Source organism: Panthera onca, chromosome B3 (genome assembly GCF_046562875.1).
Source record: "Panthera onca isolate mPanOnc1 chromosome B3, mPanOnc1 haplotype 2, whole genome shotgun sequence".
NCBI lineage: Eukaryota > Metazoa > Chordata > Mammalia > Carnivora > Felidae > Panthera > Panthera onca.
In genome coordinates, this window is record NC_138344.1 from 105,644,807 (window position 1) to 105,658,771 (window position 13,965).

At 42.2% G+C, this 13,965-nt stretch overlaps 1 protein-coding gene across 3 annotated transcripts in view; it reads left to right on the forward strand.

Moving 5' to 3' along the window:
* The window catches only part of DAAM1 (dishevelled associated activator of morphogenesis 1), a 176,895-nt gene that overhangs the window by 134,587 nt on the left and 28,343 nt on the right, over positions 1-13,965 (forward strand). For 2 of the 3 annotated variants that reach the window (XM_060619942.3, XM_060619943.3), the window contains 2 exons: positions 6,424-6,453; positions 7,579-7,685. In XM_060619942.3, coding sequence (XP_060475925.1) covers positions 6,424-6,453; positions 7,579-7,685 — 137 coding nt within the window. The remainder of the gene's footprint in view (positions 1-6,423; positions 6,454-7,578; positions 7,686-13,965) is intronic. The other variant, XM_060619944.3, reaches the window with a different exon arrangement.

Below are 13,965 nucleotides of genomic sequence, written 5' to 3' on the forward strand. Positions count from 1 at the left end.
TATATATCCGTTGGTTATTATCAGAAATGAACTGCTCTTTGAAATAGATGGAACCTTTAGACATACAAGGGTTTGTAAATAACTATGATTTGACAGTTAACCAGAACCTTAGAAGTTTTTACTATATGTCACGAACACGGTCAACTCAGAAGTGGGGCTGGGAAGGCTGAGCAATTTGGAGGATGGCACTGACAGAAAAAGGACCAGAGAAGCTTCTGAAACAGGAGCCAAACTTTTGTGACGCTAGTGGGAAACGTGTGATTTGGTGCTCGTTGGCTATCCATGTTGATATAGCCAGCGAATCAACTTTATGCCGTACACTCCAGTCACATCTAATGGTACCTCTCACTTCTTGAGAGGACATCTTAGGAGATCCTCCTAAGGGTGGACCAGAAGAGATCACAACAAAGATCCCAAGCAGACAATCAGAGACGTAGGAAGGGAAACGTGGTGTCCTGGAGTGAGAGAAGAAAGATTCTTCAGGATGACTGAGAGAGATGATGGAGAGAGCAGAGTGCATCTTACTAGGAACACAAGCATGCCAGGCATCTGCATGGGGGCTTTTCTTGGGCTTTACTGGGAGCCCTTTATCTCCTACGTGAATCATGTGCCGGCTGGAGCATCCTCAGAGCAGCTGCAGACTGGTTCCCAAGAAAGGGTGTCTCAGAACAGAACTACCAACTATCGAGGGAGAAGATGGACTGAGGCTGGGGAGAAACCGAAACTGTGACAGGTTTTTATTTTAAAACCTTTGATACATCTGAAACTGAAAAAGTAGTATGTCTTTTAGCCAGAATATTTTCACTCAGAGGGAAAGCTTCTCTGCATTGTATTCTGTGCTATTTTAGTAGTACAAAAATGCTGGTCGTTGTCTGCCACGGTAGCATGAACCTAAAACAGGAGCCCTCAGCTGGGGCCCCTCCATAAGTATGAAGGAAAACTTGTGCAGTGTTGTACCCACAAAATAAAGGAAAATGAAGGGGAAAAAAGATAATGTCCAGTAGAAAGCAAGACACTTTATCTTTCAAGGGACAAACAAAGGGTATGTTTAGGGCCCTCATATGGCGGGTGCTTGGACCAGACTCATTCCTGATTGGCTGCAATGGACCTCTTCTCTCGGTCTCTTTGCTGCTGACCTAGGAAGGTGTTCTCTGGGCCTTGACATGAAGTCGTAGGACATTTTAGCAAATTTCCTGGTAGATTCAGTAATCTTCTGACCTCATCACACATCCAATTGATTTCCCACTTCAGTTTCAGTCACTAATTCTGGTCCATTCTGGTTGCCTAAGGTGAAGGTTTGGGAGCGTAGAAAAGTAAATTAAACGGGTGCCTGGGTGGCTCAGTTGGTTAAGCATCTGACTTCAGCTCAGGTCATGATCTCACAGTCCGTGAGTTCAAGCCCCGTGTCGGGCTCCGTGCTGACAGCTCAGAGCCTGGAGCCTGCTTTAGATTCTGTGTCTCCCACTCTCTCTCTATGCCCCTCCCCTGCCTGCACTCTGTCTCTGTCAAAAATAAAATAAAAACATAACAAAAATTTTTTTTAAAAAAAGTAAATTAAAGAAAGGGAAAACAGCAGTCAATTCCAAATGATGTTATTCAAGTCTGAGCATGTGGGTTGCGTTGATCATGAAGGCAGGTGGTTAAAAGACCCGACTTTACAAGACTCATAATTAACTGGCTTTCAGCAGAAGGTGCAGAAGGATGCTGCCAAAATGCTCTGGGACAAATATGTGGACAGTTCTCAAGAGCTCTGGGAGACAGGGTTGCAGAAAGCCTTGCAATTGGGTAATTGTCTCCTAGCAACCGATCCCTGTTTAAGTAATCAGTAGTCATTCCAGTCAGTGTAGACCAGAACATATCAGTTGTACTTAATGCTAAGGAGACTGGTAGATTCATTTGTGACATTTTCAATGGCACTTTCTGGAAAAAGATTTCAACACACTTGGCTCAGCTTGATTGAAGTAGGTTTCCCCTCTTGGTGCACAAATTTGAGATGAGATTTTTAAACCATAGCTATATTTCCCAAATGAAGGTAATTTTATCCATTTTATTGAGTTTATTGAATGTTGAGAGACAAAAAAAAAAAAAAAATCTAAAGATACAGACATTCTAGTAGGAATTTGTAGGACAGAGTATAGGAAACGGGGTGCCTGTCATTGAATGTTCCCTATCTCCTTATGTAATGACAATGTCAAAGACCTGTGTATTTTCATTTTAGTCTTGGCAATACGCTGTATAATTATCATCACACTTGAACTGCCCTCCTTTCCACTCCCCAGTGAATAGTGGGAACCTATTTTTTTTTTTTTTCCTATAGTATCTCCCCTATCCCTCCAATTATAAAACCCTGGTCAAACTCTCTGAACTTCAGCCAGTTGTTTGAACAAGTCAGTTTCTCAGAGAGGCAAAGGAACACATGAATACCATTACCTGTGTGCATGTAACAAGAACACTATACAGAGTAGGATTTTGAACACAACCTCAGGTATAAGATTAGTACCTTTAAATGAACACTGATTAATGATATTTAGGAGAGATTTTATATAAATATGCACACATATGAAAGGTATGCCCACTTGATTTGAGAAATATTTTTATCATAAAAATCAAAACAGATATTTATACCATCTGTTTTTGTATGTGAAGTGCTTCAAAGGATGCAAATGTATTGAATGGTTGCACAGGCTTTTGATGCAACTTACAGTGTAAAAGCAAAGACGAAGACAATCTGTATAGACTAAAAAATGATAATCAATATTAAGTATCCATTACCTTTTTGGTGCTGAGAACAGTATACCCAGTCTCAATCTCATCAGTTGTAAAATTTAGTTCTCAAGGCACTCTTACACTTATTTTTATTTCATCCTCACACCAGCTCTATGAGGTATTATTCCTATCTCATAGGTAATAGAAACATGGCTTAGCATATATTCAGTGTCTGAACAGGTGGCACAGCCAGGTCACAAGTGGCATACATTCTCAGTTTCACTTTGTTCTTACACCACAGTTTCATTCACTATGAAGGTCAGGCTTTGTAAAGGATTTTCTGTAACTCCAGTTTTAAGAACAAGACCATTTCTATTCAGGATTTTTCTTTTCCAGTGTGGCTATCAAAGGTGTGCGGACCTGATTATGTAAGCTTATGTGCCACATGAAGTGGAATTTAATAGCGTGCAGTTACTCCCCTGCTTACATTCCAAAAGTTCATTTGAAAGTCAATTTCTTGAATCTCAGAACCTCTTTTCCTCATTGAAACTACATTATGCATGATTTTCAGGCCAACCACAAAGGACTTGTTCTAATACATCACATGCATTGCATAGTAGTATTACTTGAGATACACTTAATATTCATTTTGGTTTTGTGGGAAATTTTCACCTTGAGATGTTATAAATTCACTCTCCCCGTCCATGCAGTTGGATATAGGAAGATGAATTTTACATTTACCTAAAGGGAGTCATATCTTTGTAGCAGTAAATTTACAGCTCGTATCTCCATCCCTTCTCCCAGTTCTTTGCCTGAGGGCACCCCTTCTTTACAGGTCCTTTTATCAGCATATGGTAGAACATTTGAAAGCCTCTCTGCTCTGATGTAGGGAACAAAGGCTAACTCAACGCCAAACTCCAGAATCTGACCTCTTCCTGTTAATAACGTAATATAGAAGTCATTCTTGGGCTCCCATTTGGAACATTCTGTGTTATCTTCTGATTTTTTTTTTTTTTTCTTAAATAAATGGTCAAAGAATTTTTTGTTATTCTTTTCACATTTTCAGTATTCTGGAGATCTAGTTTTTACATTGAAAATTATAATTTAGGGTATTTATTTCAATAATCTTGGCCCTTCACCATGGCATGTGAAGGCCGAAGAGAAAATTATGAATGATGGTTTTTCTTAGACCAAAGTATAAGGTAGAGGTTCTATTAATTGACTCCATGGTAAGAGTTAATTAAAGGCAGGGTTTTATATAAATATTATGCATTTAGGGGCGCCTGGGTGGCTCAGTCGCCCAGGTGGCTCAGGTCATGATCTCACTGTTTGTGGGTTTGAGCCCTGCATCGGGCTCTGTGCTGACAGCTCAGAGCCTGGAGCCTGCTTCAGATTCTGTGTCTCCCCCCCACTCTCTGCTTCTCCCCCTGTTCATGCTCTCTCTCTGTCTCAAAAATAAATAAAATTTTAAAAATATATTTTAATATTATGCATTTATATGAATAGTATGCATTTTTCTGGAGAGGGATCCCTACCTTTTGTCAGATTTGCAAAGGGATTGTAACCTCGAAAAAATTAAGAAATATCCAGGTAAGGATTATTATTACCTATAAACTGTTGAATCATTATGTCATTGAGGAACCTTATCCCTAGGAAGCTATCAGCATTGGTTCCTGAAAATTCGAGTCCCAACTTTTATTTTCCAAAGCCCTACACCAAAAATCATCTGGAAAAATCAGACCTCCTGTTAGGTGATCCTATGGTGTTTGGCCCAAGCCAATTAGTGAATCATTTAAAGTTTCAAAAAGAATGTTAACTTATTTGAAAGAGGCCTGGAAGCATCATTATTTTTAACATGCCCATCTAATAAGCTTTGTGATTTTATTTTAAATGTGGTTAAAGGACTGTTAAAGAAGGGAAACCTTAAGGCTAACAGTAAACCACACTCTCCCATGGCATTCCTCATCATCACCTCTGCACAGATAAGATGCATTACTTGGCTATTAACGGTCGCTCACTTCTGCTGCTGGCAACAAACGGGAGATCTTGACCAGCTGTTCTTCAACTCAATTAAAAAGAGAGCAATAGGAGAAAAAAAATGGACTTGATCATCAGCTTGAAAGATAGTTGTATGATACCTTCCAAGTATTGAGCTCATAAATATGTACGAGGTACCGTGCACATTGCTTTTTTACATGAATTACCATGTTTAGTCGTCACAGTAATAATCCAGTTGTTAATTCCATTTTGCAGATAGTAAGGCTGAGCTACAAGCCTCACACCTAATTAATGATAGTTGCCTGATTCCATAGCCCACTATAGTCAAGGTCAGAAGTCTTAATTTTCTGACAGTGCAAACTTACGGAGAATAAGTTGCCAGAGAGCTTTGTAGAAGTTTCTTCTTTGAAGGCCAGACAGTAATAGCTGGATCTAAATTCAACTAGCAACTTACCTCAGTAAGAGAGAAAAGTAGGATAAGATGACCTCACGGAGTTCACTTTGCCATAGTTCTTTCTGCCCTTGCAAGGAGAGGCTACTTTTACAGGGAAAGTGTCCTAAGGAGTTTGAGAGTAGAAAACCTGGCTGTTGTAACTGGGACAAAAGAAAACTGTGACGTCAGAGTAGAAGAAAGGTTTCTTGTGGTTGTCAACTTATTTTTAAATGCCGTTCTAGAAAAGCAATCCCTCCTTGTGTGGGAGGAGCAAAAGGAGGACACATTTTGTTTCCCACTGGAAGAATGATGTGAAACAGCTCATCTGTGTAAAATTGGCCTTGGCAGTGCTGCCAGGGCCAATGAGGCCTTAAGGAATCTGCTGAGCAACTGCTGGTCGTGAAGCGGTTGGCCTGAGAGCTGGGGTGTGTTTTGCACCCTGAAGCTTTCTTCATTCCAGCATGGCAAAACCATGTAAAGAAGGCTGTAACTTTCTCTTAACATGTCAGTTACTTCTTCCTCTTTTTCTTCTTCACTCCAGATCTTGTCTGGAGTATTTCAGGAGGAGGCCGCAGGCCTTGTATCCTTGAACTTCCCTGAGGCAGCTGGGACAGGGCCACCAATGGCGGCACACAAACATGAATCACTTATTGTCTCTTAATTGCATGTTCGGTCTTTTTTCTCATACCTATCCATAGCACTGCCAGGCATTGTTTGGACTCTTGAGGGATACTGAGGGTTAATATTACTGACCTATGTTGCTGAACTTGTCTTTTGTCTTTTCTTAATCCTTCCTTATGACATAAGAAGACAGATTATTCCTGCTCCCATCCCCCCAAAAAAGCATATTTTGCTGGTAGGACATAACCATAGGAGTAGTTTCCTCAAGTTGATGGAATTGATGGATATTTTTCTGCTTCAAGTGAAAATTGTCATGTTGAATAAATGGAGCCCATTCCTCTTTCAAAGAGAGTGTGTTCCTTTCCCAACTTGGGTCTTTCTGGGGTGTTCTCAGTCCTTTCTTCTCCAAGTTTGATTTGCCGCCATTGGAAATGGTGCACAACACATGTCCTCTACCCAGAATGCTTTGTACCGTGCCCTCATTGTATCTTCAGCCAGGCTCTCCCGTCTTCATCAACTCTCATTGCTCATCCTTGGGGCATAAATCCTCTCTTACCCTGTGTCACTGAGTTCCTTGACTGCTTTGACTTTCTCCCGTTTGTTGCTGTGATTTCTGAACTGCATGTATCTGATTTGCCTTTTCCATGCCTCTGCCATGGCTGTAGGATTTCTTTGTGAACAGTAACTCCAAGCAGGTAAGTGAGCAACTACCCAAACCTTGCTTAGTATAACTTCTTGGCTCACTGTAAGCTCAGAATGTCTTGGCCATCCTTTTTTTTTTTTTTTTCCCCCAGATAGTGTAATGCAATGCTTAGGTAATTCCACACTGGGTTTCAACTCTTAACTGATAATTAGCGGTGTGCTTGAAATCTCAGTATGACAGGAGACCGTTGAAGTTTGATCACCCAGTGCCTCTTACTATAAACTCCATATTGTCTTTGTTTTTTCCCAAACTGTTAAGTTCCAGAGCTCTTTGCTTTCCTTACATATTTAAAATGCCATGATCCGTGTTTAAAATTGATCCTGACCTCGAATAAAATCAAACTTGCTGTTTATGAAGTTAGTCTGTGTTTTCACCTTGGTGCCCAGTTTACTCAAACCGTATTTTATATAGAATTTTTTTGTGCCTCTTCCACCATAAATTATGACTGGCCATCATTGCTTACAGCTTTTTGTACAGCGGCAGAGTATGGAAGTAGTGTTTTGTTGTTAATTCAAGTAATTGAACTAATGCCTTGAATTGCCCCCTCTCTGTTATCCATCAGGCTCCAGGGTAATGAAAGGTACCATCTGGGCTTGGGACCTTTCTGTTGCACATGAGGATGTTTGGGAGGATTTATTGTTTGGCTTTTTGAGTGCTCACGATGCAAATGGCTCCGGAGTGAATGGGCCCTGCAAATGGCCAGACTAGCAATGGCAAGCCTCAGCCGAGCTTGATTCATAGTGACAGTTCTTCTGTCTGCTATCCATAGGGATTTGGGGGACAAAAGGAGGGCACCACTCACTGATAATTTATGCACGCTTAGCATCTTCAACTTAGATGCACTTTGTTCTTCCAAAAATGCTTTTTCAAATGTGGGTGGTCAGCGTTTCTTATTATTTCCCTTTGTCAACTAGATTTTAGCCCTTCGTTTCAATTCTGCCACCTCCTTACACTCCCTCCCTCACCATCTCAGCTTTGCGTGTGTGTGTGTGTGTGTGTGTGTGTGTGTGTGTGTGTGTGTGTGTGTGTGTAAACAGAAAATATAAAGGAAAAGTGTGTGTCTGAAGTCAGAATGTCCCTGTTTGACTTTGATGGATTTCTTTCATGCTCTTTATAGAAAGAAGCAGATGCCATTGATGACACTCTGAGTTCCAAACTTAAAGTCAAAGAACTTTCGGTGATTGATGGTCGGAGAGCTCAGAATTGCAACATCCTTCTGTCGAGGTATTGTTGAAGTTGAATAAACATTTTTGGTAGGACCAACTTTTCTCTCTGGTGGCTCCAAACCATGTGTTTGTGCCTATTCTTATAATCGGACTCTGCCGAGATTCAGTTCTTTGGATTCTCTTCCGTCTGAGGTGAGGAGAATTCGTGGCGCTTACTTTCCCTGAGCAGAATGTATCAGAGCTGGATGCCTACTTTCTTAGTTTAATTTCCACAGACTTCTAAAGTTAAAGAGTGGAACGTCCCAAGTCAATGTTTTCTTTTGTTTTGTTTTCCCAGAGAGCCTGTAAAATGGATTTTACCTTTATGTATATTTCCTGGCTTTAGAGGTATTTTGTGGGGGTTTTTTTGTTATTTATTTATTTATTTATTTATTTATTTATTTATTTATTTTTATTATATGAATTTTATTGTCAAATTAGTTTCCATACAACACCCAGTGCTCACCCCAAAAGATGCCCTCTTCAATGCCCATCACCTACCCTCCCCTCCCTCCCACACCCCATCAACCCTCAGTTTGTTTTCAGTTTTTAAGAGGTATTTTGATTAAGTAACATTGCCACAGAATCAGCAGCAACCATGAAAGCTCTTTGTCTTATTTTGCTTTTTGAAGTCACCTTTTTATACTTAGAGTTTATGTGATTTCATGCTCTTTTTGAGACATTTTTATGACTAAACAGATATGTAAATCTCAAGCCCCAGTAAAATGCTAATTTACCCATTTCAGCCCTGTTCAGAAATCTTTCTCATAATTAGTGAACCATCACGGCCTTGGAACTTGAAAAGAAGAAAGGAAATTTGGGAGGCTGAAATCTGCTTATAGCTTCAGGCACTGTGTCTGTCATCCCGGGCATTTCAAGTAGCTTCTCTGTATCTAATTTCTTCTTTTCTCTAAAAGGAACTTTTATGTCACACAAAGATACCTAATGCTTTTGAGGTGAACGAAGATCTAAAGAATCCTGGGTTGGGGGGCATTAAGTATAAGTCCCATTGGTCACGTTCTGGAAAGAATGTCGTGTATGTGTTAAAGCTGGCGTGAGGTGGCTGCTCTTTCAGGGAGCGCAGGGAGGGAGAGTAGCAGTCTTTATTTTTCAGATGATCTTACAGTGAATTTCTTTTAACACAAAGTGCTGCTGCTTGGTTTACAGCACGGAGCTTGATTATTAGCCAGATATATATTACTTTAGGGAGCAAATGTTTCTTTTGGTAAAAGAGAAACTGAAGCTTAGTGAGATCCCTGAATTTTAATACAACTAGTAAGGTAACATGAACCCTCCTGTTAGCATTTCATTTCTGCCTCTGGCTGGAAGCTATGTAAATGTCCAGGCCCTGTACTTAGCCCCCCTTTTTCTCCCTGAACACATGCTGGTGAAGATACCAACGAAATAATCTGAAGGTCTACTTATTTTTCTTCTACAGTATCTATAATCTGTTTTGTTACAACTTCTTTTTACAAATAACATTCTTAATAGTGAAGTTAAATGAAAATTTGGGGAAAGGTTTTTTTGTTTGTTTTTTTTTTTCCTAAAGCCTGGAATTTCTGCCTATATCTTGTGCTTTTGCAGTCTGGAGGAACACTTTTTAAACAGCTTGACAAAGGGAGCTATCACTGAATTCCTATAGTATTTAAGTGCTCGTAGGAGCAAAATCTGTGACCTAGTTCCTCACAGACAGATTATTCTCAGTACGAGATGTCAGCGAGGGTCATAACACTAACACTAGCTATAGATTAGGTTCCAGTTCTTTCTGGCAAACTTCCCATCCCATTATTGAAGGAATTATTTCGTATTTGTGGTATATAATTCCCTTGTTACCTTAAAAGTGTCAGAGCCTAAGGTGACTTAGAACTTGAGCGTATCTAAACTCTCTCTGGAAGATAATTTTAAGAAATTGCCTTGTATCTGTTAAATTATCTATTAAAATCCAATTTAATGAATAAGTGTCATTATAACGAGCATAATTAAAAAGCATATTATACGTAACAAGGTAATTTTGAGTCCCAGTTGACCTTATGGTAATTAGACGTTATGGATCAGGTTCTAAAACGTCCTTTCCCACAGAGGATTCAGCCCCACATGCTTTTCTTTTCCGTGATCGATAGTTTTACTCTTGCCAGGAAAGCAGAGGACCGACCTGTAATGTGCTGTGTGGCAAAGGTAACAGAAATAAAGCAGATTGAGTTCTAATTTGGGTTGTATCTAGCTGTTTTTTTTGTTTTGTTTTTTTATTTATTTATTTTTTTTAACATTATTTTTGAGACAGAGAGAGACAGAGCATGAATGGGGGAGGGTCAGAGAGAGGGAGACACAGAATCCGAAACAGGCTCCAGGCTCTGAGCTGTCAGCACAGAGCCCAATGCGGGGCTCGAACTCACGGACCGTGAGATCATGACCTGAGCCGAAGTCAGCCGCTTAACTGACTGAGCCACCCAGGCGCCCCCCTAGCTGTTTAACCAGTCAGTAGTTCACCTTGTTTTCATTCTCCCGTTTTCTCTGGCAACGCCTTACCACACGTGAAAGGAGCTAGGGGCGGAAAGGAAGGAAGAGATCTTAGAGTTACCACTTTGGAGCACTGACTTGCCTGGCACTACGTGGGGTGCCATAGAAAGCACCACGATTTTAGGTAGCACTGCTGCCTTTGAAAGCTCGTGGCTATTTGGAGAAGAAAAACAACACCAGCAAGATGACTTGTGAACAGCTCAGGCCCGGACTGATCCAACCAGAAGGAGCCAGGAGCTGAGCCGAGTGAGGACACCGACGGGGCTCAGAAGAGAAAGTGGGTCCCAAAGGGTGATAGCAATTACATGGCATGGGGTCGAGAGGCAGTTCCAAGGAGGTGTACAGCAGAAGCCAAGGCACCCGGGGTGGAGGGGTGGGGGAGGTGCAGGGGGTCGATGCACAACTAATACAGAGAGCCCTGCAATTGTAGCAGTCATCAGTCATAACAAATGGGACTGGGCAAGAGAGCCTGTGAACCATGCCGCGTGCCTTCGTTAAGGGTACCAGTCAGCCCAAGCTCCAGCTCCAGCACCCTCCTCATCTATAAAATGGAGATCGTGAAATAGTGGCCTTGCAGTAGGCCCTCTCGATGTGTGAGAGTTAGACCCAGCGCATGTGCAGTAGCAGCAGAGAACCTGCATGGAGTAGTTGCTCGTTTAGTGGCCTGTTAACGTGCCTGTGGGATCGGGAATTGGTGCAAATTGTTCAGGACGACACTTTGTTTTAAGAAGGTTTGAAGTTTGCCCTCTGCGGTTTGCAGGACAGGTTGGAAAGGGTGGCGACCTGGAGGCCACAGTCGCCACTAGATAGGTTCTCCCTTATGGCCAGGTGCGACCCCGCGAGAGAACTGAGAGAGACCGCCCTCAGCAGTACTTGGAGACGGTTTTGTGCACGTGGACGATGAACAGGAATGTTTCCAAGTTGATGTCAAGATTTCCTGCCTTTCCACGCTTACTTTCTCCTTTTCTGCTGATTTCGTTCCCCAAGACTGGTGACCCTCTCCATTTCTTACCTTGCTGACAAGAAGTTTAATCCCCAGCAACACAGTCATCACACCAGATTCCACCATGAGATAAGCCTGTGACGTATTCTGTGGGGGATGTTTCATAAGCACATATGTCCGCAGCGCCTGGTTATCTTTAAACGCTCTTCCTTACTCCCACACCGCAGAAGTTAGTGGACCCTTTGGTCAGGCACCTGCCACAGCCCTGCCTGGAGTGGAGAAGTCAGTCGGGAGGAAGGCCCTCCCTGCCCCACAGGCTGAACAGGGAAGGGAAGTGAGGGCCCTTCACACCGGGCTTGCAGCCTCAGTGGCCAGGGTCACTTGCAGCTCCCGGAGGGGAGGCTGCCTGGAAAGTGTGATTTTGAAGCAGAAGTTCCCGGCCACGAGGGACCCTGCCTTCCCAGACTGGAGAAGAGAGTGGCGGAATGGACAGGACATTCCTTAAACTAAGAACGCTCACTTCAGGCCTGGGCAGGGTGAGCAACAACCTACTGGGTATCTATAGGTGACATGTGGCGATTTAAAATTCGCCCTGCTTTATTCCCTGAAACAGACTTCTCCCTTCCGAAATAAAGAAAGAAACTTGGAAGCTGGTTTATATTGCCAAATGAACCCACCTAAAATACACTTTTATGGAGTGTTCTGCCGTTCTTTTTTTTCCAGATGCTCACTTAACATGGCAGCCCGGGGTGCAGTAAAGCACAAAAAGCTACTTTAAAGTAGGGGGATTTGGCTTAAATCCACTGAAGCAGAGCTAAGGCTGATCTCGCCATCCATCCCTAACTTATTTTAATTACGCCTGGATGTTCCAATTCTCTTGGCAAATTTTTGAAATACTTGAGTGTAGCAAGGTAGACTTAAATACTGTTTTAAAATGGCCGATTTGTTTCCTGCCTTGTAAAGAAAGTTGAAGTGGATGTCTCAAATGTTGCCACCCTCCAGCACACCAGAACACTGCCAAGCTTTAAAAGCAATTAAAACGTTAGGATTGGTAGGGTCCTTAAATTACAGAGATTAGCGACTCATTCTGTGGATGACAGATGATACTAAGAACTCGGGCAACCTACAGAACCATCCCAGAGGGCGGAGTACCCTTCTCCCCTTTCCCCAAGGGTACAGTTTCTTTGTCTGCTCCAACAGGCCACGTGCAAGGCAGTATGTTGACAGGTAGATTTTCTTAAGTACTATCCATTAAAGTCTCGAGTCTCTTTGTGGGACACATAAAGAGAAACCAAAATTGTTATGAATTAGAGCTAGTGTTTAGTCCAGACAGCCTCTGGGGGTTGAGAAGCATAAATATATACAATTTCAAAAGCAAGGAGCTCTGCACTCCATATGGGGAGCTAATGAAATGCAAATCTGATACTTCAAGTATTGTTCTCACTCTGATTTTCAACTCCTTTTCTTTTAAATGTAAAACAGAAGGACTCAGCAGAACCACACCATAAAGTAGTTTCTTCAGCTCAGTGTGAAAAGGACACAGAACTAATTTATTTTTTTCTTATAAGTGGAGCTTTTCTCATGATGCCTATAGATGTTTCCACGGCCGGTTGGTTTTCATTAGTGGCAGTTTCAACCTTCCTTAGCATTCCTCTTCCTTGGCCTTGCATGGCTGGACTGTGGTGTTCGCTCTTAACTGACTCATGAGCCTTTAGTGTTCTGGAACTGAGGGCTACCCAGAGCCTGTACAGTGATGCCAGCATTATGGTTTTTACCCTATCATGTGTTTTACCCATGCCAACTTAGCTAGATTGTTCCAGTTAAAGTTTGAGGGTTTTCCATCACGATGTCCTGGTGAAAATGTTTGTGGGGCAATGATTGTCCCAAGAATGACTAAAACAATCTAAAGAAGTCTGCCCAGGTCTAGGGAATTATGATGGCACCCTACCTCAGACTAGGCGATAGAATGGATCTCATTTTAGAACATGGGCAATTTTCTCCTGTTGCCTACATGGTATATTTGGATTTGAAAACATGAGATGAAAGAGAATGGTACTACTGGGGCACCTGAGTGGCTCAGTCGTTTAAGCTTCTGACTTCAGCTCAGGTCATTATCTCATAGTTTGTGAGTTTCAGCCCCACATTGGGTGCTACCAGCAGAGAGCCTTCTTCGATCCTCTATCCCTCTTTCTCTGCCCCTCCCCCCCTCAAAACAAAACAAAACAAAACAAAACAAAAAAACACAGTACTAGTACAATAGGATTGACAAATTTGTTCCTTCCCTTTCCTACTTATCGGCACACGAAACAATATTCAGCATAAATAGCAGGATAGATGGTTTTAATGAGATCATGTCAAAATCTAGGGGCGCCTGGGTGGCTCAGTCGGTTGAGCGTCCGACTTCAGCTCAGGTCATGATCTTGCGGTCCGTGAGTTCGAGCCCCGCGTCAGGCTCTGGGCTGATGGCCCACAGCCTGGAGCCTGCTTCCAATTCTGTGTCTCCCTCTCTCTCTGCCCCTCCCCCGTTCATGCTCTGTCTCTCTCTGTCTCAAAAATAAATAAATGTTAAAAAAAAAAAAAAAAAAATTCAAAATCTAGAGAAAAGGACAAGCCGAGTTGTCCAAAGTGGGGTGTGTGTTGTCCAGCTCTACCCCCAGGGTTCTTTCCTCCTTCTGTGGCCTTTGTGTCCCGCCCCCTTCCCCACACTCATGCTGCCCCCTCGTTTATCTGTGAGAGCGGCAGTAGCCATGTGTGCTTTCATACCCATGTGTCTTGAGTGTTTCACTTACCATTTGATTCTCCCAAATGTTACAGCCACCTTTAAAATAAGAACCCTATC